At 41.1% G+C, this 25,285-nt stretch overlaps 1 protein-coding gene across 1 annotated transcript in view; it reads right to left on the bottom strand.

The window, feature by feature from the left end:
- Positions 1-25,285, bottom strand: part of CEMIP (cell migration inducing hyaluronidase 1) — a 141,524-nt gene that overhangs the window by 31,823 nt on the left and 84,416 nt on the right. Inside the window, exons 7-13 of the mRNA XM_014605992.3 lie at positions 23,401-23,471; positions 22,520-22,615; positions 21,759-21,880; positions 19,387-19,528; positions 18,161-18,352; positions 7,094-7,269; positions 6,403-6,612 (exon numbers count right to left, since the gene is read on the bottom strand). Coding sequence (XP_014461478.2) covers positions 6,403-6,612; positions 7,094-7,269; positions 18,161-18,352; positions 19,387-19,528; positions 21,759-21,880; positions 22,520-22,615; positions 23,401-23,471 — 1,009 coding nt within the window. The remainder of the gene's footprint in view (positions 1-6,402; positions 6,613-7,093; positions 7,270-18,160; positions 18,353-19,386; positions 19,529-21,758; positions 21,881-22,519; positions 22,616-23,400; positions 23,472-25,285) is intronic.

The raw sequence follows: 25,285 nt of genomic DNA, 5'->3' as shown, positions 1-25,285 counted from the left end.
CTAGGCTGTTTACTTCTCTCTTTCCCTTCATCTCCCACCACAGAAATTCCACCTTGGACCTGACGCATCTTCCTAATTTACAGAGATGGAAACGCTGGGCAAAATGTTTTGCTCTTGGCAAAATAGCATTTTTAAATGGGAAAAGACTGTTGAAAAATTTTCAGTTCCCTGATCCCAAGGCCCACCTTCAGAAGGGACATAAGTGTTTAAGAGCTGAACGGCATGGGCACATGTTACTACCCACATGCATGTTTTTACTCTATGGTAAATGATTGGAAGGCAAGAGGGTACCCACAACAGTTATCAGGAAGTAAGGGATGGACAGTACATTTCTACCCCCTTTATCTCACAGTAACTTCTTTGTGTGTCCACGCCTTCAATCTCATCGCAAGTCCATGGGACTTACGCTCCCAACTTCTTTAGGTACTTTTAAAAAGTGGTCTTTCTGTCAGAGACCTCAGATGACAAGATACGATTTCCAAACATATCCCAGGACCAATTTTAAAATGGTTAAATACATTCTCTTGTAAGAAACAATATTTGGCTTGCCAGCTGTTACAAGCTGACACCTGCAAACACATCTCTTATGCATAGCCCTTGATCCAGCATAAATATTCAAGTCTCCAAATTCAAATTATCACAGTAAATTAAACATTGTTCAAATGACATGAGACACAGCACATTCCTTTAAATTACCTCTCTAAAATCTGCAGCTAACTCTCCTAATTTAATTCAATGACTGTGTCATTCTAAAGCCACTTTATTCCAGCATAAAAGGAGAGCACTTTTTCAATTGTCCCTTCTTGGAAAGCATGACATTTGCCAGCCTTGGGCATGACATTTGCTAGCCTTGTAATTATAAAAACTATTCGATGCCGGAGCATCTCAGTGAACTACTTTCAAAAGTTGTATCCCAGTCCTTATGGGAAAGTCTGCTAGTCACACAAATGCCACAACTACAGAATGAATAACCGTGTCAACCTAGTATTTTTCCCAAGAACACGAGCAATATTTAAAAGAAACATAAATAATGCTTGTGCAGTTTAGCTGCTGAAAACTGACAAGCGATTCCTCAAACATTCCTTCAGCTGCCTGACGCTCCAGTTCATCATCCCCGTGAATTTTAGCTCTTGAACCATAATACACGAAGGCCAGGTAGAAAAAGAGAGAAGCTGATGCCTGGCATAGATAGGAATGCTGCAGTGCCAGGCATCCTAAAGTAGGAATTCAGCTGTGGGGCCAGATGCTTGGCTGTATGCACTGAATGACACCACCTGGCCGGATCTGCTCCCCAACTTCTTAATGCCCTTTCCTGGATCAATGACTTTCCCCATCGCTCATACTTTGCTTGTTTCTCTTTTGTCATCCCCTAGTCTGTTTTCCTTCCAGGATCTCGGGCACTAGCACAGTGCTGAAAACATTAGGTTGTTAAAAATTGTGGGATTGAGTTGATTTATCTAAAAACCCTTTTTCCAGGGGATCTGCTTTTCAGATTCATGAAAGTATTCCTATTAGTCCATCTGCTTACTTTAACAAACTGTAACTTATAGCCAACTTTCATGCAAGAATACCTCGTAAGTAAATCAGGTGCTATCTAGTGTACTTGGATTACTGACAGCAGATTCTAGTTTGATAATGCTGTGTTTATTCCCCGCAGCGCTGTTTTCCCCAGGCTTCTGCCAGACAGTTGATCAACCTCTATTTAATTTCCATCCCAATGACAGCTTCCATTTCAGCCACTGTAATTAGAGACCAGCTCAGTGGCATTGAACAGGGTGGAAATCAGGGCAGAATTTGATCACTGGGGTTGCATGGTATAACTGAGAATTGTGTAACGGTCAGCCATAGAGAAGTGGGGTTAGAAGGGACCTCCAGAGGTCATCTAGTTCAACCACCATCTGGTTAATATGATAAAGACTATGGGTGCCTATACAAGAGCAGGGAGGCTCCTCCAATGAGCTATAATTACAGTGTGTCCGAGCAGACTCTATTAATTACCCCACTCCAGCAGCCTCCAGTGTCTCATGTATCAGCATCCCCACACTTCAAAATGGCAGCAGGGCACTTTAGCTAAAGCTCATTTAATGCTAAAGCGCCCTGCTGCCATTTTGAAGTTCAGGGACACTGATTTGAGATACTCCAGGTGCTTTAATAAGAGCCGCTCTAATTAAAGTGCTCCTACCCCAATGTGTATAAATGCCGTAAACTGTCTAATCGAGGACATTATCAAGGATTAATTGTGGCAGTAAGGGGACTCTCTGTGTACTTCCAATGAGCAAATAGTCATGGACAAGCATAAAACAAGCACTTTGGTTACAGTCACAGTCATTTACCTGCTAACCAGCAAGGGGCTGTCTGCACCTATGTATAAACCTGTGAAAAAAATCTGTCTCCAAGACCAAGTCTTATTTAGGGTTGATGTTTCTGAACTTGGTGCCATGGGCCAGCAATGGGAGAGCCCAGGGGGTGTATACGAAGTTCAAGCCTTCAGTCATTTTAACTTGAATAATTAAATGCCCTACCCCCATTTGCTAAAGCACTTAGCAGACACTTAACTTCAGGCCACTTAGCATTAGGATCCAGGGAATGGTCTGTAGGCCTAAAATTAAACATGCACTCAAGTGTTTGCTAGGTCAGGGCCTAGTTGTCTCTTTTACAAAGTATACAGTTTATTCCATTTAAGTTCATAGCCTTGAGACTGAAAAAGGCCATGCACTTACCAAACCTCAGTGTAAACCATGCTCATTAGCTAGCAGAAAGCCTGCCATAGGCTTTTTGTACTTCATGTCTCTAATAACAGCTTTAAAACTGCAAGACCTTGCTAGTTTCGAGATGCTTTAGAAGTCTTGAAATGGACAGTAGTTAGGCAGCTAAACAGAGTACAGAGGAAGTTCAGTGGAGCCAACCATTCCTGTGCACATAGGCTGCTTACAGATGTCAAAAAAGCAAAAGTGCTTTCCTTTAAGCTTGGCATGCTTCTGCATCGAGCGCAGCGCATACCCAGCTCACCCAACATCTGTACAGATCAGGCACTTCAACGGGGCTTTTTTTGTGCTTTTATCTAATAGTTGATTAAATCAGTTTTAGATAAAAGTGCCAAAAAGTCCCACTGAAGCACCCAATCTATACAGATGCTGTGGAGTCAGGTCAAACTAACATGCTTCCTCTTCCAGCGCTGTTTTTGTTTTTTCACATCTGTCAGTGCCTATAAACTGTTTGTGCACTTAATGTTTGTTTCAGTATAGGCAAAAAACCCCCCCCACAACCTGGGACCAATATCATGTTACTTAGTTGAGCAAATTATGCATTTATCTGGTATCTATAAAGTGGAACACAAAGTAGTTCATTCAAAGATCTGGGCAACTTGTCTCCAGCATCTCGGGCTTTATGCCTACCTGCTCACAGGCAAAATAAGTGATATGCAGGAGAAATGGTAAGCAGAAAACTTTCCTGATTTTCTCAGGTAAGTTATATAAATGACACCCAGATACTATGGGATTCAGCAGCAATGCCCAGTGCATGCAACTTAGAAATGCAGGTAGTAATAATAGTCTCTCCTTCCTCAGAGACCTGCCTGAATTTTTGTGACTAAGAATTTCAAGGCTCAGGGGATGGAAAATGGATCTCATAGCAAAAGAACAGACTGCAAAATCACATCGTGCTTTGAGAAGGAAGGAGCTGCTTGGTGTAGATGTCTAGTTATAAGGGCAAGAAGACCAAGTCTATTTTTAGTTGAAAATAGTCCATGTCATTTATAGGACCTTTAGAAATCAACTTTCATCATCAAATCAGACCAGCATTGCTGGACTGCAGGACACAGAACCTGGCTGACCAGATACTTCATTCCAAGGGAACACAGCAAGAAAGCACTTGGGAGCAAATGTACCCAAATCAGTTTTTTGGGATGGAAATGACTATGGATTAGAAAATGAAAGATTTCTTTTTTTAAACAGTCAAACAATTAACATGGATTAAATTCTTAATGCAGATTATAGATTTTATGGTAATGCTTCCCAGTGGAAGCTTTTTTTTAGGTTTTCTGTAATGAAATAAAACCCAGGATCCCTCAAGGAATTACAAATGTTGAGTAAGTGCATCAGAACTGAGCAGTTTTCCTCAGCCAGATCAATCTGTCTGCATTACATCATTGCTGTCTTGGCTGGAAAACGCCTGAGAACATGGATTCTTACAACATTTCCTAGTCACAACGACATGGTTTTCACTTGGAAAAGGCAAGAGAGATGAAACATTTCCAAATACTTTGCATAAACCCATCCATCTGACCCTGCAAAAAATAAGCCATGCACAGGGTGTTTGGGTTGGCAGTAGGACAAGCATTAATCAATAAAGAAGCAGAATTTAAAATTAGAATCAAGAGTTGATATTTTAGTCAAGCCACCACCTAACCTAGAGTTGTGTAATTACAATACAGCTAGAAGATATGTTTATGGTACCATTATTAGGAAGCTTTTCTCTACTCGACAGACCAACCCCTAGCAAATGTTTCCTTCCAGTCTGTATGCTAGTTACATTCTTGGCTATGCTGAGCTGTTATATGAGAGGATTTAAACTGGAAAGTAGTTATACAACCCTGGATACCTAATATAATTTGTATAAGGCAACGTAGAACATACTTTTTGGGAGCCAAGCCTCCTGTTGATTTTAAGGTCATGTTGAAAACTTAAAATGACAGAGTTCAGTATCAGAGATTCAGGTTTGCAACTAGCAGAGAAAGGCTGCTTTGCTGCTTTATTTGCCATTTAATTTTTCTCTTGTAACTTCTGTAAATCTTAAAGATGCCTGTAACATATTCATCTAAGTTTGCCACCTTTAAAGACTCTCTTTTGCCATCCTTGCCAATGGCAAAACTACAGGACCAGGCCCTTAATGCACAGATAAGGAAGTGTGCATTGATAAATAAAAAAGACAAAGTGAATTAAAGTGAATAAAAAGTCAACAGTAGATTGTTGCCCCCACCCACAAGCCAGTTTGAACGCTGCAAACTTCAAATGAGTGGATGCATGTGTTTTTAAGATGCTGGTGATACATGGGGGAATTCTTTGTGCTCAATGACTATACCATTGATAATGTCAGAGATGTGGTGTAGTGGTAGCCTCATATCAAAACACCAATTTGTTCTACAGAAGTGGCTAGTCAGAAACTTGTTAAAAAGTGTTTTGTGTATTGGCTCCAATGTATATATGTTGCCATCACATGGAAAATGCTGGGGTTCTTCTCATAAGACAACCCAGGTATTTTGAGGCCACGTTTTTGGACCATTGTCTAGGAAGAAGTTCAACTCTTGGTTTGTATGTCTGTTTCATGCCTTTACAAGTTCTGCTTTCAAAAAAACATTTCTGAACTTTATGAATGCAGATAGGGCTTTCTCCTTCATGCATTCCCAAGATGAACACGTGTGGTTGGTTATGTGGTTTCAGTACTAACATCCAGATTGTATCTTTGGCTCAGGGTTTAGTTACCCTGAAGCAGCTGGGTTGGTTGGCCCTCGTGATCCAACTCAAATTTCTAACACAAGTCACTTTCAAATTATTCTTAAAAACACCATGAGGTTCAAGCTGATGCACACACTAAAGAAAACAAATCAAGAAAACCTCTTCCTATAAGAGAAGGCACTAAATGCAAAACCAGCAAAGTTTAACATAAACTAGCATAACAGTGGTATAAAACGTGTGAATTCTGCTTACATCCACTTTGGAGTAAACTCTAGTCTAAACACTGTTCAGGACAGCAGTGATGGTGTCCTTTGAAAAGGTTAGAGCATTTTTCTTCATGGCCTTTACTGTGAAGATCTCCCCACTGTTGCATAAAGTTTGCCGTTCTTGCTCCTATGATCTCTCCTATGCTGCAACCTAGTTAAGAAGCTGTCATACTACAGAAGGTCTATAGGATTTCTTTCTAGTTCCAGACTCTGTTAAATCAGCATTTATAACATAAGCAGCCAGACAGCCCTATTTCAAATGCAAATCCTTATTACAGGAAAGCTTATGTATCCTCAGTTCTGGTAACTATTTTCTTTAAATAACAAACTGTCTATAGTTAGATTCAAGTACCTCTATAAGATGGGCTGGCTTGCAGAAATCGTGGAATACACGGGCATTTGAACCCCTCGGCAGATGAGTCCCATGAAGAATTTGGCCCAGAGTGTTACATTTTTATACTGTGTTCACATTTTAGACATACCTTAAAACACATTTTGCATTATATATCATCCAGTAAGTCTAGAGTGAAGGAGAAGGACCCTTCATTTAACTCTGAAAGCACTCTGTTTTTCTCAGTAATGATTCTGGCCTCTGTGGTATTTTAATGTTACCAGGGAAAAAATGGATAGGTATAAAATGACAAGTTCATCAGTAAGGTAGCCACTAAACTGTTATCTCTTACCAGCAAGCCATTGGAGCCATGGACTGTGATACAACGTGAGAAGGCATGGTGAACAGAGACATCCTTAACATAGCTTGGCGGGTGGTAGCCTCCTTTTTCATCCACATCTCCAGCCATATGGAAGTGAATCGGGTAGTGTCCCATTGCTTGCTGGCCCATATGTATCAATTCTAAACCTTCTATATGGACAGCCTTAAATCCAAGAGCAATCTGGAGAACAATAAAACACTAATCAAGAGGCAGGAAGAATATCTGGCTGCTTTTTGAAGGCTGCACAGGCATGGCAAGTTTTCGACTAGGATGACTGACAGAGGGGCAAAACGACGTAGGGAAGCTGAAACAAAACTATATTGTCTTGCATAAAGTTCTTGGGCTTGGTTGCAACTCATGACAAAATGGGCTGAAATCAGAAACTATTAAACTCTGAGGAAGTTGAACTCTGGATGCAAAATCTATTTATTACCTGTGTGTAGTGAACCCGGCAGGCTGATTAGGGAGTTGTGAGGGTGGGAGGTGCACTACAAAGAAAGGAGAGGACAAGCAAAGGGACAGCTCTAGTCTGCTCTAAGACAAGCCTGTGTGTTTTACAGGCCTTTATGAACAAGGTGCTTCGAGCCATGCCATGTATGCTTGCTACACACAAGTTTGCTTCTGCAGAGAATGCTATGAATCAAGGAAAAAAAAATGATACCTTGATGTGTCCCCCAAAGGTGTCAAAATCAAAGAAGGAGCATAACTTGTTGTTGTATTCATAACATTGCTTCTCCGTCTCCCCGAGCACCACTATGTTTCGGCTTAGCAGTCCCACTTCTGCTCTCATGTCAACTCCGTCGACAACTTCTCCTATGTGAAGGTATGTTGCTTTTCCTGTGGGAACATGGGATACTATGTTTATTCTGCAAATACTGCATATACCAGTTTATTCGTACTGCTAGCAGGAGCTAGAGTGAGAATGTTTTGACTGGGGGGGTGAAACTTGGTCCTGCTGAGATTTCCTTAGCAGAGGAAGTGGGGTTTGTGGTGTTTGACTGGTTCTTATATCCAGATGCTAAAGTAACAATTGCTGGCACATATGGCCCCATTTCTCCACCAAGAAGACAGACAAGGTGATAACCTAAAAAAAGCATTTCTACATGATTTCTATAGATAAGCAAAAAATTATTTATCATGGAGGTTTCCCAAACTGTGGGACACTAGGAAAGACTCAGGAGTATGTGGCCTGCCTCACGGACCCAGGTGAACCAGATCCCAATTGCACTAAAATCAGCTTTGCTGCTACTTTCACCAGGGGCAAGATAGAGCAGAAAATCAAGCAAATCAAGCACATGACTGTTAAAACTACTCATCCAACAAACTTTTTCCATTTAGTTTCAGCCCACACTGGCTTTGCCAGAGCTGATGAGGAGGTCCCCTGGGACATATGCAGGAAGTTCAGAGGTTCCCTTGCCAGACTATTCTGCACATAATCCTCTGTACCTGCCTGCTCGGAGGGGTCAAAGGCATGTGAGGTCCTGCTAGGGCCTGCCAGAAGTGGCCAAATTCCAGCCAGTGTGAATAATTAGGAAGCAAAATAATCTTGGTGCTGTAATTTCATTACAGTGTATGTACACTTCCCTTCTCCCTGGCTCAGCTCTCCTGAAGAAAATGAAGTGGCAAAGGCTTGTATTACTGACTACATTCCATATTTTTCCAGAAAATATAGGTAATAAACTCACTAAGTAAACACTGAGCTTTAACAAATGTTACACTTGCATGTATTTTGTTTCAACAAAGACATTCAAAGCAGTAATTAGAAACAACTGGAAAGCTTGGAGAAGCGCTCTCTATTTAAGTAGAATTGCCAAGAGGGAAGAAGGGTTTTAAACATTTAAATGTCCTCCTCCAAGCCAAACATGCTGTTTTGACTCTATAATAAAGATAAATATACATCAGTCTAACACAGTTTACTCTCCTTCACTCCTTGAGCTGGAAATAATATGGTTCAAGGCCTAGGGCATTCTGCTGGGAACCGGAAGGGCTGGGTTTTAAGCCTGGATCCTTCACCAATGTGCTGTGTAACAGTGGCTAAAACACTGCCATTGTTCTCTGCCTCGGTCTTCCCATCTGCAGAGCACCTTGAAATCTATAGAAGAAAAGTAACAGGCCAGGCTACTTCATTTTCAGGAAGGAGTGTCTCTCTTTCATCCCTTGGGTTTAATTCATCCGGTAAAGAACAAGACTAATTGAATGCCATACAGAGGAAGAAAGAAAGGCAGAATAATACTGAGATTAATTATGACAGAATGATAGCTGGAAAGAGAAGGGCCACCTCCACCTTTTCTCCCCTTCTTTTGCACCCCGTAAAATCTGCATGACCGTGGCAAGGGAATTACAATGTTGATCCACTCCAAGTCAGCAGAAAGGCTTGCACCAACATGTTGAATGTACAGCTTCTGCAATATTACCAGACCAGGGATAAGGGGCCAAGCTTGGGTCATGAACTCAATTCCCTCTTGTGGCAGCAAAATGTGTTGTCAGAAAGCCACTATGTGACCCTGTTTCTGCATATGATCATACTAAAACCAGATCGTTTCACAGGATTGGTTTAAAAAAATGCAGCCAAACCAACAAAGGGTGTCACTGCCCTTATTTTTGTACATAAATTAGCACACACAGATGTAAGTTTCCTTTGCCCAAAGAGGCTATCGTATTATTGGGACACCATGAAGCAAGACAATCCTCAATGTTTTTTAAGATGTTATTTTTGGTTCTTTCATTTCATTGACCTTTCTCTGATTTACTGAGGGTGAAGAGGAAGTTCATATAATCAGAATAACATCCTATTTTGAACATCTCTTGCAATTGTAGCCCTGCAATTAAAATAGCTGGTTTTGTTATTTATGTGTGTTGAGTACTGGAATAATAAATGTCATGCTTGCATGCATTTAATTTAATGTAATGCCAGTGCAGACATGCAAAATAGCTTAAGCACTGAAAAGAATGTTAAATATCTGCTAAACAGCTTCTAAATATAGCTTATCAGGACGTGTGTTTTCTTTGGGCTTTTGCTGACTTGGCTTGATTTGAGATAAGGACATTGCCTTTCAGCTTTCTTTTTCAAAATGTAAAAGTAGATTTCATATAAACGGTGTCTTTAATAGGTTGTGGAAAAACAACTCTCTCATAACAGCAGCCAGAAATTCAAGATCAATTTAACAACATAACAGGAGAGCCACGTTGTAGAAATAGAAGAGGGACTACTGCACTGGAGTTGTTTTGAACTGTTATTTCTGTGTAGAAAGTAAAGCCAAGCCATCCATACAGCAACAAGCATGTGGGATTTAAGCTTGGCCTGACCCAGTAGCCCATGGGGTACATTCAGAAGCCCATGCAAAACAGTTCTGTCCGGCATAGCGCTTGGAGAATTCACATGGAGACCCAGGCTCCTCGCTCCATAGCGCTGTAGCTTGAATTTGACATAAAGTTACAGCTGGCATGCTGAGCATCTTGTTGGAGGAGGGCAGCAGGTTGAAAAGCCATACTTGAGACCCAGCAGTATGGAAGCCCAATGGCAATAACTTGCAAATCAATTCCACAGTGGTTCCAAAATAATGAGAAGAATTTTATATCTTTGAATCCTGGAGCAAAATGTTTGTTCTTTAAACATCAAAGCTATCCTTGCGATTGTCCAAACCGTATCAAAGCCAGATGGCAACCGGCTCACAATTTCCTTCATTGGGATCTACACTGCTGGCGTCACCAAGAACCAGCTATGCGACTGCAACCAGAATTTGTTGGCAATGTCCTTAACCAGAGCAATGTGGTTACCCACATGTCATTTTCAAGGGAGAGTCCTAGTAGCAGGATAATAAGAACTCTCTTGATTTATCGTGCTGTGTCTCTTGGTGCTATATTACATTAACAACCTATTAAAATACTCAGAAACACATCACTGAGCCTCCATCTGGCCAACTGGTAGCTTGATTCAGGAAAAATATTTAAATTTCATCTCTACTCAGCAAAGCAATTACATGGATTCTTAACTTTAAGCATTTTTTTAGGTTCTGTTAAAGTCAGCAGGCCTTATGCACTCGATCAAAAGTAGGCAGATGCTTTGGTGAACAGGGATGAGAAACTGAATTGAGCCCAGAGACAAGCAAAAATGGAGGTACAAAGTAGAACCACTCCAAGTCCTATGGAGTTGCAGAGTCAGCCCTTGCCATGTGGATTTAACACAAGAGATTTCATTGTGGATCCTTATAGAAACTGCTAGGGACCGGAGGTTAAATTTTTAAAGGTATGTAGGCACATAATGATGCACACAGGTAACTAATGGGATTCTTAAACACATATATACCTACACGCTACTGAAAATCTCACTAGGTGCTCCTTTGCAAACCGAAATACCTCTAAAAAGCTGGCCCTAATTGGTATACAGGCCTAAATTTCATTTTCAGAAGTGATTTGGTCTCTTAAGAGCTTAGGTCTGATTAATGGTAAATGTGTCTTAGGTTCCTAAAAAACCTACCTCACTTCTGAAATTGGAATTTAGTTTCCTGTATCGCTGAGAGCTTCTCGGGTTCAGATTTTTAAAGGTGAAATAAAGCTTTCCCCTGAAGCTTCAGTTATGAAATGTGCATATTTCCTTCATTGGCTATTTAAGACATCAACATTAAATTTACACGCTTTTTTAGCAATATCGCTTTCAAATTTAAGACAATTTAAGAAAAAATTTCCTCTCTTGAGATTATATAAGGACAAAAAAACTTCTAAGGACTATTTAGCTCTTCGTTGTACTGGCATAGATGCAAAGCATACACAAAACACATTAACTACAGCCCTTTCGAAAAGAGCTGAAAGCCTTTTTCCACTTCTTATCGCTCTTCATAATCTTCCAGATGTTCAAGATCAAAAGTCAGAAGAAAAGGAGCATCATTTCCTTCAGAACATTATTAATATTTGATTTCCTCTAGATCTGCTTTCTACAAACCCTGAGATTTTATTTTTCCAAGATGCTTCTGGTTGTTTTTTTCTATTAGGCAAAAAGCTGCTGCTTTTTTATTTCAGTCATTCATGCACTTCCATGGACACTGGGTCATTAGTACCTGTCACTTTCCTTATTTAACATACACACAACCAGGCCTGTTTGATTCATGTAATCTTTCTCCTGATTATATTTAGTGACAAATGATAATTTTCTGTGGTCCAACTTGATATAGAGTCCTCTTGAGTCTGCCACATATTCCTATTGTAATACTGAGCCGTGAGGGCCTATGCACAAGGAACTTATTGTTGCATGACTTAGGTGCTTTGACTGGCTTCTTGCTTTCATTTACTGAAAAGCCCAGCAAGACTTCTGGAGCGATAGCTCTCAAAGGTTTATTGCTTTTACATAACTCTTTTCAGAGGACCTTTTACTTAAGATTTAAAATTGTTTTTTGGGTGGAGTTTGCATCCAGCCTTTCACTATGAAGGATGAGATTAAAAAAAAAAGAGTATGTGGTATAAGACTTTCTGGGCCAGATTGACTGCCTGTATTTCATACTGTTTTAATTATTCTTTTTCTTTCTCCTGCTTGGATCTGGCGAGGCACTGAAAAACAGGACCCAGACAGGCAAAGCACTTCACTACAAGCTTAACTTGAAGCATGAGAAGAATCAGACTGTTTATGCATGAGACATTAAATAAGTGCTTCGTGCTTGGCTGTCAGCCTCTTCTGTCTGTATGCTGTTGGTTTCTAGGCTGAGGCTAGTAGAATTTACTCCTGAAATGAGATACAACAAAGGCCCAGATTTTTCCAGGTCTGTTCAAACCCAATCTATTGCTGATTGATTCTAGCCTATGTTGGAGTTTAGAGTAAGGTCTCTCAGCAGCTTACTTCCAGTGGAGACTGGAAACCTGCTACGCCACAACCCTTTCCTAGCTGCTCTTTACCCTCTCCTTGTGCCGGGTGTGAGCAGAGTGGCTGGTGCAGGAAACAGCCTTGCTGCTGTCCTTTGGCTATAACACCCAGAATGCAATAACCACAGTGCATGCAGAGCAGATGACAGAATCCAGCCAACCTGTTTTCCCAGCTACTCAACATTCAACAGGGATATTTTGGGGGCACAGGAAATTAAACATAGCCTCCTAAACTGGCCTCTACTGTTCTCTGCTGTAGATAACAGCTTTGCCACTGTAGTTCTTTCTATAAATATCAGGTTTTTTCCACACTTGTCCATGACCCAATGTGCCTCCTACTTGGAAACCATCTCAATTATAACTTTTTTCTAATTAACCTTGACACTTGCATCCTAGCATTTGGAGTGTGGAATGTAAAGGATGGGGGATGTGTCTAAGATACAAGAAGAGTTTCCCTGTCTACAATTAAGCCTAGCCCAACCTTTCTGAGAAGTGAAGTCCATATGTTCTTCCGGGATGCTTCTCTTACACATGCTTCTAAGCAAGGGCAAAGGAGGGAAGAAGCAGCCCATAAACGTTTTGGGAAGGGCCATTTTTTGTGACATTTCCTTCTTGACCCAAAGGCACTAGCAACATAGACCCATAACATTTCCAGGCCGAATGGTACCCACCCACAAAAAATATGGATAATGTAAATTAGCACCTGAAATGTCAGTGCGACAGTGTCCAGGTAGGGAGTTAGCATGCAGTAGCTACGTTTTGTTAACGCACACTGTACCTTATTTCACAGTAACTTCCCTCAGTACACAAACTCTCAGCAAAACTTCACAGTTACTCAGCCTTTATAACCCAACCAGCTGGATTCAACATGTGTGATTCACTTGTAATCAGAGATTTACTAATAGATGGGATAATTAGAGTACTTATGTCAGCCTCAAAGCAGTTTTTTCTTCTTTACGTCTTATCAAGTATTATGAATGCACAAGGGTATTTCATCATTGCTAATCTACAGTGACACTTATCAGCATCATTAATAACTGCATACACAGCTACAAAGGTACAGATAAGGCTGGTTTCCGGGGGAAACCATGAAATACTTGATCTTTCCTCCTGTCCTGTTCTACTACAATAACACAACCCTTCCTTCCTTCCTTCCTTTTGCTCTCAGCCTTGCACTGTTCTCCCCCCATGTTTTGTGAAGTCCAGAGATAAAGCATCAAACAATTTTAATCAGTTCCCACACAAGAAAATAATCTACACAAAAATGACAAGTGAAAAAGGTTGAGCAAAGGAGGAGGAGGAGGGGCAGAGCTCCTTTTTAACTAGCGACAATTTTTCTGGCATGGGCGACCTCTGTGAGTTGTAAGTACTGTAGCTCTTACTCGTGGAAGAAATAGCTTTGAAATCAATCTAAATACTCAGCTAAGTGTTTGCAACGGTGGTCCTTAGATGCTTGCCTAAGTGTTTAGGGTAGGATTTTGAAGGACTGTGGTTAGGCATCCAAACCCTATTGAAATCCACTGGGAGTTGACATCTAACTCCTTTAAGTTCACTTGAAAACCCCAGCCTCAGTCACTTCTAATACTGACCTTTTTCTCCTGCAGCCACTTCTAGTAAGTAAAATGAGTATGGTTTCTTAGCAAGAAGTATCACATATAAATAGCATATGAGCTAGCTAACTAGTCTGGCCTATTTGGCAAAATATCCAAAGCTTGATCTATTAAAAAAACATTAAAACATAAGACCATTGATTATAATTAGACCTTTGCTATGCCAAGGAAGTGTTACATCAAGTCATCATTCTCAGAGAATGAGGATTTTTTTGTTACCTCATTAAAAAAGTACATGGTCAAATAATTTAGATCCTAATTTAAAGAGAATTAAAAGAGAAACTAAAAATTAAAGGTGACAACAACTATTTCCAAAGGACAGATATTTTGGAGGTCAATCTTTAAATGCATCTGTGTTTATCTATATGAAGTACTCTCACCGGAACTGGTGAGGAAAATTTAGAAAAGTACACAGCAATTTGAAAGGGTGGACAGAAAAACAAATGATTGGCAGGATCGGACCCACTGCTTGCAAGTCATTTTCACTGAGTAACAGAGGAGAAGGGACCGATGTCCCAGTGTAGCCAGCCACAGAACCGCACTGACCTACTTTTCTTGTAGTGAGGTTGGACGTGATTTCACTTTTTCATGTGATTCCCTTCGAACTGGGCTGAACTATGTCAGAGTCATGTGCAATTCTTTTATTTTATTTTTAGCTTATGTGATTTTACTAGAATAAAGTTGGACGCGATTCTCATTATTGGGCCACATTGTGCCCTGACTTATATAACCAATGAAATCCTATTGACGTCAATGGAGTCCATGGATGTAAGTCAGGGCAGACTCTGGTTCCAGTGTGTCTCACAAATTTTCCTAACCAATTGGAGACCCAAAGCACAAATATTCTAACACGTATTTCCACATACATTTCTATTTGGAAGTACACCATTTCTTTTTCTTTTTTCTGTTCATTTCCTTAATATGCACTCAGTGGAAACTTTTATCTAGAAGAAGTAAGATATGAAAGCATCTTAGAAAAGTATTAATCTGTGGTCTGTATTTTCATTGATTATGTTCCAAGATTTTTCTCATGATGTAACTTGTATCAGTCTAGTTTGATGCAGTTTTTTCCAGTAACTTAAGTGTTTCTCAAGAATAACACTAGGCTCATAGACATATACGCTTTGAAAGTAGTGGTCATTTAAAGTCATAAGATTCTGCTGCATTCAAAGTCAGAACAATATTTTTCTTGGCTTCCCTCTTATCCATCCCTCTTTCAGCCCACCTGACAATGACAGACTAAATTCCTTCTGAAAAGTGGTTGCAGAAGGAAACACTTGAATCTTTCTAAGAGGTTGCATCAGAGATAATGGTGCCTGAACTATTCATGTTGCAGAGCCAACCAAACTATTACATTCACTCAGACAATCCATGCATATTTTCTCTAGATGAATCTACAAGCATACATTTAGATGATGTTGGCAATGTATATAATAACTTCTCAGAAGTTAACTCAAATTGATTCTCCATTAGGTTCTCTCAACTAAATATTGGCAGTTCATTGTAATGTGTCTGAATTACTACCAGACAAACCAACACCATTAAAATATGGTATCTTTTGTATGTCCTAGATGGGTCTTTGTTGTTGTTGTTGTAAAGGAGAGCTGGGAAGTCCTTCATCTTTTGACACAACAGATTGTTAACGGGATAAATATATCTCCACATTAGAAACCTCGTGGCCAAACCTAATTCTGGAAGGAAAAGATGACCTCAATGACTCTTCATATCAAGTCTTTGCCCCTCTGCTGAATTGACAATGTTGTGGTTGCAGTTTGGGAAATGGAAGTAGTACACAAAGGCCACTGAAAAACCATGAAGTAGCAATGATTTTCCTCGTCAGCAATTAGTTCTACATCTGAGCTAATCACCTAACTGAAGAAAACTTTGTTCCTCATTATTACCCCATTAAGATTCCCATTTAATCGCAGAGAAATTCACTCAGCATCCAACATCTCCCCTGGTTTATCTCAGTATTGTGGCTTGAAATAATCTGGTAAACCAAGTGACTTTAAAAACTTAATTTATCATCACTGCGTACTGTGGTCTATAGTAAACAGAAATTTCATTGAGAAAACAGTATTTATAAGTGCAATGCCACCTTTCTACTTAGATAGGTAGGGACAAGGCTGAACTCCTCAACGAGTTCTTTGCCTCAGTGTTTCTAAGCAAGGGGCAGGACAAGTCTCTCACTGGGATTGTAGAGAGGCAGCAGCAAGGCGCCAGACTGCCATGCGTAGACCCTGAGATGGTGCAGTCACTTGGAGGAACTGGATGCCTTTAAGTCGGCAGGCCCGGATGAGCTCCATCCAAGGGTGCTGAAGGCACTGGCTGATGTCATTGTGCAGCCACTGGCGGGAATATTTGAACCCTCGTGGCGCATGGGCCAGGTCCCAGAGGACTGGAAAAGGGCCAATGTGGTCCCCATTTTCAAGGCGGGGAGGAAGGAGGACCCGGGCAACTATAGGCCAGTCAGTCTCACCTCCATCCTTGGCAAAGTCTTTGAAAAAATTATCAAGGCTCACATTTGCGAGAGCCCGGCAGGAAGAATTATGCTGAGGGGAAACCAGCATGGGTTCGTGGCAGGCAGATCGTGCCTGACCAATCTAGTCTCTTTTTACGACCAGGTTACAAAACGCCTGGACGCAGGAGTAGGGGTTGACGTCGTTTACTTAGACTTCAGGAAGGCCTTTGATACGGTATCCCACACCATACTGGTGAACAAGTTAAGAGGCTGTGACTTGGATGACTACACAGTCCGGTGGGTGGCAAATTGGCTAGAGGGCCGCACCCAGAGAGTCGTGGTGGATGGGTCGGTATCGACCTGGAAGGGTGTGGGCAGTGGAGTCCCACAGGGCTCGGTTCTTGGACCGATACACTTCACTATCTTCATCAGCGACTTGGACAAGGGAGTGAAGTGTACTCTGTCCAAGTTTGCGGATGACACAAAACTGTGGGGAGAAGTGGACACGCCGGAGGGCAGGGAACAACTACAAGCAGACCTGGACAGGTTGGACATATGGGCACAAAACAACAGAATGCAATTCAACAAGAAGAAATGCAAAGTGCTGCACCTAGGGAGGAAAAATGTCCAGCATACCTACTGCCTAGAAAATGACCTGCTTGGTGGAACGGAAGCGGAAAGGGATCTTGGAGTCCTAGTGGACTCCAAGATGAACATGAGTCGTCAGCATGACGAAGCCATCAAAAAAGCCAATGGCACTTTATCGTGAATCAGCAGATGCATGACGAATAGATCTAAGGAGGTGATACTTCCCCTCTATCGGGCACTGGTCAGACCGCAGTTGGAGTACCGCGTGCAATTCTGGGCACCGCACTTCAAGAGGTATGTGGATAACCTGGAGAGGGTCCAGAGAAGGGCCACTCGTATGGTTAAGGGCTTGCAGGCCAAGCCCTATGAGGGGAGACTGGGGCACCTGAACCTCTTCAGCCTCCGCAAGAGAAGGTTGAGAGGCAAACTTGTGGCTGCCTATAAGTTCATCACGGGGGCACAGAAGGGAATTGGTGAGGTTTTGTTCATCAAGGCACCCCCGGGGGTTACAAGAAACAATGGCCACAAGCTAGCAGAGAGCAGATTTAGACTGGACATTAGGAAGAACTTCTTCACAGTTCGAGTGGCCAAGGTCTGGAACGGGCTCCCAAGGGAGGTGATGCTCTCCCCTACCCTGGGGGTCTTCAAGAGGAGGTTAGATGAGTATCTAGCTGGGGTCATCTAGACCCAGCACTCTTTCCTGCTTATGCAGGGGGTCGGACTCGATGATCTATTGAGGTCCCTTCCGACCCTAACATCTAAGAATCTATGAATCTATATATCTTTCTGTCAGAAACAGCCAGCTGTACTGTAACTCATAGCCCTAAAAATCTCCCACAAGCTGTTCTTCCCAAACTCTCCTTTAAATAAGGAGATGCATCATCTTGTACTTTTCAGAAAGCAATCCTCATCTCGAGCATTGATATCATCCGATTTACATAAACTCATGCATACCCTGCAAAGTGCTCAGGAGACAAGGATCAAGTGCCAGGTTCTAGGGAAGACAGACAGACAATCCAAAGATACAATGGACAGGACCAAAGTCACTGATGGAGGTTAGATGATTTTCAAACAGCCAAGTTCACAGTGGCACTAACAATCAGAAGGTGAAATTCTGGTTTCATTTACATGATTATTGCCACAGACTCACATGGAGTTGCCTGGGAACAAATGAGAGTAATTGCCCAAAGTAATAGTGAATGACAAGAAAAAACCTTACCTGCCACTTTGACCTGGTTAGGTTTGCAGGCTCTGCATGGTAATACCTGGAACTCTTCAGCCTGGTACATGGAATAATCTGTGCTGGCAACAACAAGCCTGTCTCCAGGCTTCCACGATCGCACATCATCTACCAGAGTCAAGATTATGCTGTTCACGTTGGTGTCCACAGTTACCGTAAGCTTTGGTCTCACTGAAAAGCAAAAAGGGGGTGACAGAAAATTTAGCTCATTTTGCCATAACTTGTCTGCTAGCTTTTCTGAATATTTTTCATGCTATCAAAAGCTATCAGTTTAGTATTAACAGACAGTACAGCTCCTCTAGGTACATGCCAGGTTGCAGTTAGTTTGTGAAATCAATGAACACAAAAAAAAGCCTATTCATTTATTAATGGCAGATTGACTTTCCATTTACTGATTAACTAAATGTAAATGGCCCCTTTGCTGGCTCCCCACACCTGCTTAGCTCCAGTCATTATGTTATTTACAGCAGCAATAAAGTTTGCTGAAATGGTCTTTGAAATAATGACGGCTTTTTACAAAAAAACCCCTGCCTTCCATCTTGGTCTTCCTACTAGCTGATGATCACTGAAGAATCTTCTCTAATGACCAATTTGGGGAGAGTCTTGTTTGCATTAATAACTACACAATAAATTATTGGTTTGAAAACCATATTTCTGCTGAAACGTGTTGGCTTCCGTCAAGCTGAACAACCAATCCTTCTTTATCCTGAAATGCTTTATGAAAGGTGGAGATGATTATAGGTCTCACAAAGCATTTGCTACAGTACTGGGTGTTACTGACACTTTCACCTCGCTGCTCTTAGCATCTAGGAACTTCTTCAGAGAAATCTTTCGCAGAAGTATCTGTGTTCACCCCCATGTTGCAGCTAAACCTCAGCTTGGATAACTATACTAAGCTGAAGTCCAGCCTACAATAAGCAAGGGCTACTCTCATAGACAGGAAGGGCTCCTTCTTAGACTAGGGCTAGATTGGGCCTATTCTAACCCCCTGTGTCACAGAGCTTAATGGAAGGGACAAAGGGATGTTGACGTGATTCAAGCAAAGAAAGCAACAAGAAAATCAAAAGGTTTCCCAAACCGGTTTCTTGGTTTGGCATTGACTTCCTGGTTCATCTACAATAGGCAGCTCAAAGAGAGAAGAAAGCAAAATGGAATTTCTGCTGTCAGTGACATGGCAGCTGGTTTAAAAAAAACAAGTCACGTACCAGATTTGCCGCACAAGAACCGTACTTTGTAGTTTTGGCACCCTTCATTTGTCTGGTCCTTCCCATGGCATATAAACCTATAATCATGGCCATTTTTATAGAAAACCTCAGTAGTTAAATTAGCTCCATCAAGCGTAACTGCCTATGATGAAAATAGAAATGCAAATAGTGTGGTAAGTCAGATGAAGGAAGTTTTATGTACTCCACCCAACACCTATGGCATGGTGAGAAGTTCATTACATTGTATTCTGATGATGCACATTCAGATGATGTAATGGAACAGGATGAATGATCTGCTTAAAATCCAGTTATATTCTAGCTGGTTCATGCACAATAAAATTGTATATACAGACCTCAAGGATTATTGCTAGGTGCACTCCTGCATCTATTTTAGGGTAGTATTTTTTGGAACTAGTATTCTGACCTTCACTAGCCTTGTTTTCCTAGATTTTATGCTGCTGTCTGTTTGAGGTCAGATTCCAGCTCTGAGTGCAGATGGATGCACTTACATGAACTCATTTCAGTGCTCCAGGGCAAACTGTGTCTTGACCCTTGCAGAAGAGACGTGGGTGTCTTCTTCCTTCCTTGCAAGGGCCAGGGATAACTGCTACTTTTTGTCCTCAGGGAGTACATGGAGTGCTCCTACATCTTGGGCTAACAGGTTGCCAGAAAAGAAGCAAGACAGGGTGGACCAACAACTCCTGTACAAGTTAGACAGTACTGCCGCCTGGGTATGCTGTTAAAGCAGACTATGCTGTCCCAAGGGATGATGCAACAGGACTGCTCCTCTGTTTCTATTGGGGTGATACAACCTACTGAGGCTAGGATTAAACACCACCACAATCCAGCCCCCAAAATTGGAACAGTTTTCACTACTGCATAAAAATGTGATATGTTGCAAGGAGTATCCTTGCACTAACATTCATTTAGCCTAAAAAAGCAACAGGATCATAAGTGAGTTGTCATCTGCATTAGCAGCCTGATCCTGCACCCTGTCTCTCATGCAAATCTTCCTCGCACAAGATAACATTTAAGAGCTCTTCAGATGATGTAAATCAGAGTACATTTGTTGAAATCAGAGAGCTCCAACTATTTTCATCAGATGAGTGTGTACTAAAGGGTTGTTATTGCCAAGAATAGAGGGGAAAATTCATGTTTCTTATTTTATTTGTAATACACATTAATAAAAGCAGTTATTATTTAAATTATGGCTTTCAGGTTCAGAAAAGAATTCTGTCATCCAGCACAGAAATGAGAGCCAAAATAAACCTGAATTTTCTAGGAGCGTAGTTTTACCACTGACCCAGCAAACGATTGTGAAGTATCCCGCTCCCCCCCCCCTTATTGTTCAATCAGAGATTAAATTTAAGAATTAGTCACTGAAACCTTTGCTCATACGAATAACCCATCAACTTCAAAGGAGCTATTCTTGTGAAGATGACTTTGATCAATCTACCTGTGCAGGAACAGGTTCCTTGTGCTCTGACATCTGTTAATATTCAGGCAGTAAATATCCCAGTGGTCCCAATTGCTTTGTTGTCTTCTGCTAAGAAGAATTTGAGCTGCAGAATTTGGCCAACTGGCTATCTAAGTATGTAGTTGGCATTTACCAGTAAAAGCTACTTTGGTTCCCGGCTGCCTTAAATAGCCTTTTGGAGTCAGACTAAGGTACATGTTTTTCTCTCACCATGTGCACCAGAGGATGTAATTACATGTTTAGCACTGAACAGAATTCAAGTGTCTTTCCACAATAAGATGCTATGGATTAAAAAAAATATATAGCTGTGACCCCAAAAGCTTTTGTTCCCTAATCTGATACAGCTGGTAGTTCTAACATATAATTATACTCTACACTTAATTTTTCAGGTACTTCCATTTGCAAGGTCATTTTAGATCCCTGGCTGTTTCCATCCTCTTTTTTCCCTTCATGTTCATTTGGAGAAGCACATATTTTATGGCAGTGTCTGTAGTGTCCATGACTACCTGGAGGTTCCAGAAGTCAGAACTTGCTGAAGAAGACCTGTTTCTGCAGCCCTTACTCACTCAAGTCATCCCATCAACTTCATGGATGCTGGTTAGGTGAATAAGGGTTGCAAGATAAGGCCTCGAATAAGGAACTGTTTCTCTGCCTTGCGAGTTTACCATTAGTCTGAAAAACACACATCTGTTAGATGCCAGCATCTTGCCCAGTCTATGTATTAGGGCAATAAGGCAGCCACTATCTCTTAACTAGAAACTGAAAGGATTCACACTTACAACACTATCAGCAAGGCCTGAGATCTCATACACCCTACTTGACTTTGATATTTCATTTGATTGCTTACTATACTGTTAGTGTACAACTGGCAAGGTAAATGTGTATGTGATCCTACCTGGATATCAAGGGGGTGACTACAGATTTCATTTGGATAGACTGCCTTGAAGTCAGAAAGTTTCTCCATGTCTTTGGATCTTGCCTTTTCAGGCTTCTCAAACCACTTCGTCCACTCTAAGTCTAGAGACAAGGACAAACAGGAAAGGTTATTTTACCAAAAGGCACGCATAATTAATGCAACTAAAATGTATTTAGCGTAATTCCATGGCAAATCGCATTAGCAAGTTTCTTTGAAAACTGCCTAATCCCTGGCTCTCTCTGCCAGCTGCTTTCAGTGATGCTGTGAAGAGGAGCCAGGCAAAGGAAGGAGGCATTGTTAAAAGCTACATGGTTTGGGTATGTAGTATGTATACTGCTAAGGTTTGTGGGTCTTGGATTGTATTCATCTCCCTACATCTCTTTCTATGTACTCAAATCAGGGAACAGACCGTTCCCGTTTGTTAACTGAAACAGCCACCCACAGTCAAAAGAAATGTGTGTGTGTGTGTTTGTCTGATCATAAGATATAGAAATTCACATTCAAAGCAAAACAGAAATTAAAAAGGATTCAAAATATACAGTGGGTCTTGTAAGAGTTCAAAGAAAAATCTGTCCATGTGCTTTGCTAATGTTAACAACAACTTAGACAAGAGATATCAGACTCACTTTTGCTAAGTGGGGGAAAGGTGCTCCATGTGCTAAAACAGAAATATTTAAAAACTGACTAGCACTGTTGGATCACTCTCTATCATGTTGCTAAAGGGCCAACAGATGTCTTACCTTGAACCCACTCGCTGGTTGAAGACACATTAAAATGCTCTCCGTTTTCAGCCTGGAATAGTTTGAATACTTTGGCCACAGCTGACCCTCTCTGTCCTGTAAAATAATAATACTGATTAGCAATTGCAGGGTCTGCGAAGGAGAAGAGATAAGACTGAAAGGGCAATGGAACAAGTCTGCATTTGCATATCTTGGGTCTGGGTCCAGGTTCAGGAATTACCCAGAAAGTTTCAAGCAAAAGGTTCCTGTTACTAGAATGATTTTTCAGACCTTTATGGCTCCATGGACATTTGCTTTTGCAGGGATGAAGAATCCCCCACAAATCAAGCCAATTAAACAAACCGTGTTTTGCTTCATTTAGTTGTTTTCATTTGCTGACTTATACTGTGATAAACCACATCATTATCTCCATTTAGGAAAGACTATTTTGTTCCACAGCAAATACTCAACACTTTGCTGCTCATAATGTTACTGCACTTTTTAAGGCTGTGACAGTGGAATATCAGCCCTTGTGTTTTCAGCAGATGTTAGCTGGGATAGTTCCACTGATTTATGTTAGGGTGGTTGGATGCATCTGATTCAGTGGAGCTCTACTGATTTATACTAGAGGATAATTTGCCCCTGTATTTCTGTGTAAAGAAATGCCATCTGTGTCATACCCCATCCTGATGCATCACACTATGGGTTAACTAAGATTTGGGCAGCAAATCAAATGAAATGTTTCTGCCCATTTCCTGTTCTCAACTTCAGTGCAGCATAGTCTCAGTAAAAAAACATCCTGGAGCAATTCATCGCTGGAGTAACTCTTCTGACTTCCATGCAGTTTTACTAGGGATGAATTTCCCCCCATAACTTCAAGCAAATATTTGCTCGTGAATTACCTGGATATTCAAGGTGGTCTTCAACAGAAGCAGAAGGGTTTCCTTTAACTGTAATAAAACTCCACGGATGCCTGAGAAAACAAAATGAGAAATGATCAGATTATTTCATGAGTTATATGCATGCCTTTTTATAACATAATTTGTTTTCTTCTCTCTGGGGTACCATATTCAAAACAGCCTGATTTATGTGACACTACATTTTGGTTAAAGTTAACAGTATCTTAACACTTTATATTTCTTTACTAAATATGCCACAAGAGAATGGAAGTTCAAAGACAAATCCCTTCTTGATACATTTATACAGCACCAACTATAAAATGCAGACTTCACTTTTAATTGAGTGTCTAAAGGCTTGTGTAAGATAGGCACAGAGGGTATTGGGAATGCCCCTTGGAAGCTATGACTCTTCTATTTTTTCTGAAAAGAAAACTTTAAAAACAGTCAAATTTGGTCAAGAAAATTGTGCTTGTACATCAGGCTGCAACCTTGAGAGAATTGCAGGGATTTGCTATCGACTTGCTGTTGCTGTTTACACAGACTACAAGCAGAAATTTTCTTCATTTTAAAGATGGATCAAGGAATAAAGATTTATGATGCATAAAGATTTGTTCACACCTAGCCTGAGGTCAGTAATTAGTGAAGTTTGCTGCTATCTTATGGGTTGCTGCTGGGCCTGGTCCAATGCCTACTCAACAGTTTCTAATAGTAGAAACACTAACATATGAACTGAATAAGCATGAGAATGTATTACCCTCTTAGCCTTGGAGATGGACCCTCTAGAAGAGTCAGTGGTCAGGATGGGGAGATTTTTTCCTGCTGCTGCTACCTGTGATATTCTGTTATGTGTGCAAATAGAAGACGTTGGCCATACATGCAGTTATTTTTAGCGTACACCACAAGAGACTAAAAAGGCCACTGCGTGGTTTTCAATATGGTAAGAAGGCCACAACATTTAGCCTGGATTTTGCAAATAGCCATGTCACCGAAATCCCATCTCTTGGCAAAATTCCCATGGATTTCACAAAAGTCAGGATTTCACCCTGTAAGCCGAAGGCAGCACCTCCCACATTTCTCTGGAGGCAGTTGGGAGAATGGGTGGCACTGAAACCTGCCTTCAGGCTTTTCAGTGGAAAACACAGACGGTATTGGAAACCAACCATGAACTGTACTAGGGATTATCAGCTATCACTCACATTAGGAGTCCATACTTCCCCGCTGAAATCAAAGACTAAAATCTCCTTCACTTCAGTAAGGGCAGAAGCAAGTTCTTAACAAGCACGAGCCCTCCCAAAATCCATGGCAAGGATGCTGGCAGTACATAGACCTTGGTGAGGTAGAGGACATAGCTTCTCAAAAGACACGGCAGTCCCAAAAGCTCGTCAGTGGCCCAACCACAGGACACACCCAGAAGTTGCAAAGCTGCCAACACAAGTGCTTGAGGAGTCTGTCAGGCATCCAGATGCTTCTGCTGGAAAATTTTCCTGTGCACCAGCTGCCAGAGGCATTGAAGTGCTGTGATCTCCATCCAGCAGAAGGAGCAGGGTAGGATGCAGGGATAAATGACACTCTATCACTCAACAGGCAGGCTAGCTATTTTTTCTTTTCTTTTTACCAAAAAAACCCTCCAAAACAAATGACCAAAAATTGGTGGTTTTATTTTTTTTAAAGTCCAAAAGGATTTTACAAAATTAAAGATTTAAGAACTTGTTCTTAAACTAAATGTTCGGGCCCATTTCATTTTCCCCAGTTCTTGGTTCTTTGAGTTAATTTATGACTGGCAGTGTTTTTAGGTTAGTTCATCCTTAATGCACACATGTCATTTATCTTGCTGTTGTGAAACGTAACCACCAAATGTGGCTGCTGTTTATGCCAGCACAAATCTACA

Source organism: Alligator mississippiensis, chromosome 11 (assembly GCF_030867095.1).
Source record: "Alligator mississippiensis isolate rAllMis1 chromosome 11, rAllMis1, whole genome shotgun sequence".
Taxonomy (NCBI): Eukaryota; Metazoa; Chordata; order Crocodylia; family Alligatoridae; genus Alligator; species Alligator mississippiensis.
Note: the sequence above shows the minus strand (reverse complement) of the source record. Positions and strands in the feature narration are given on the sequence as shown.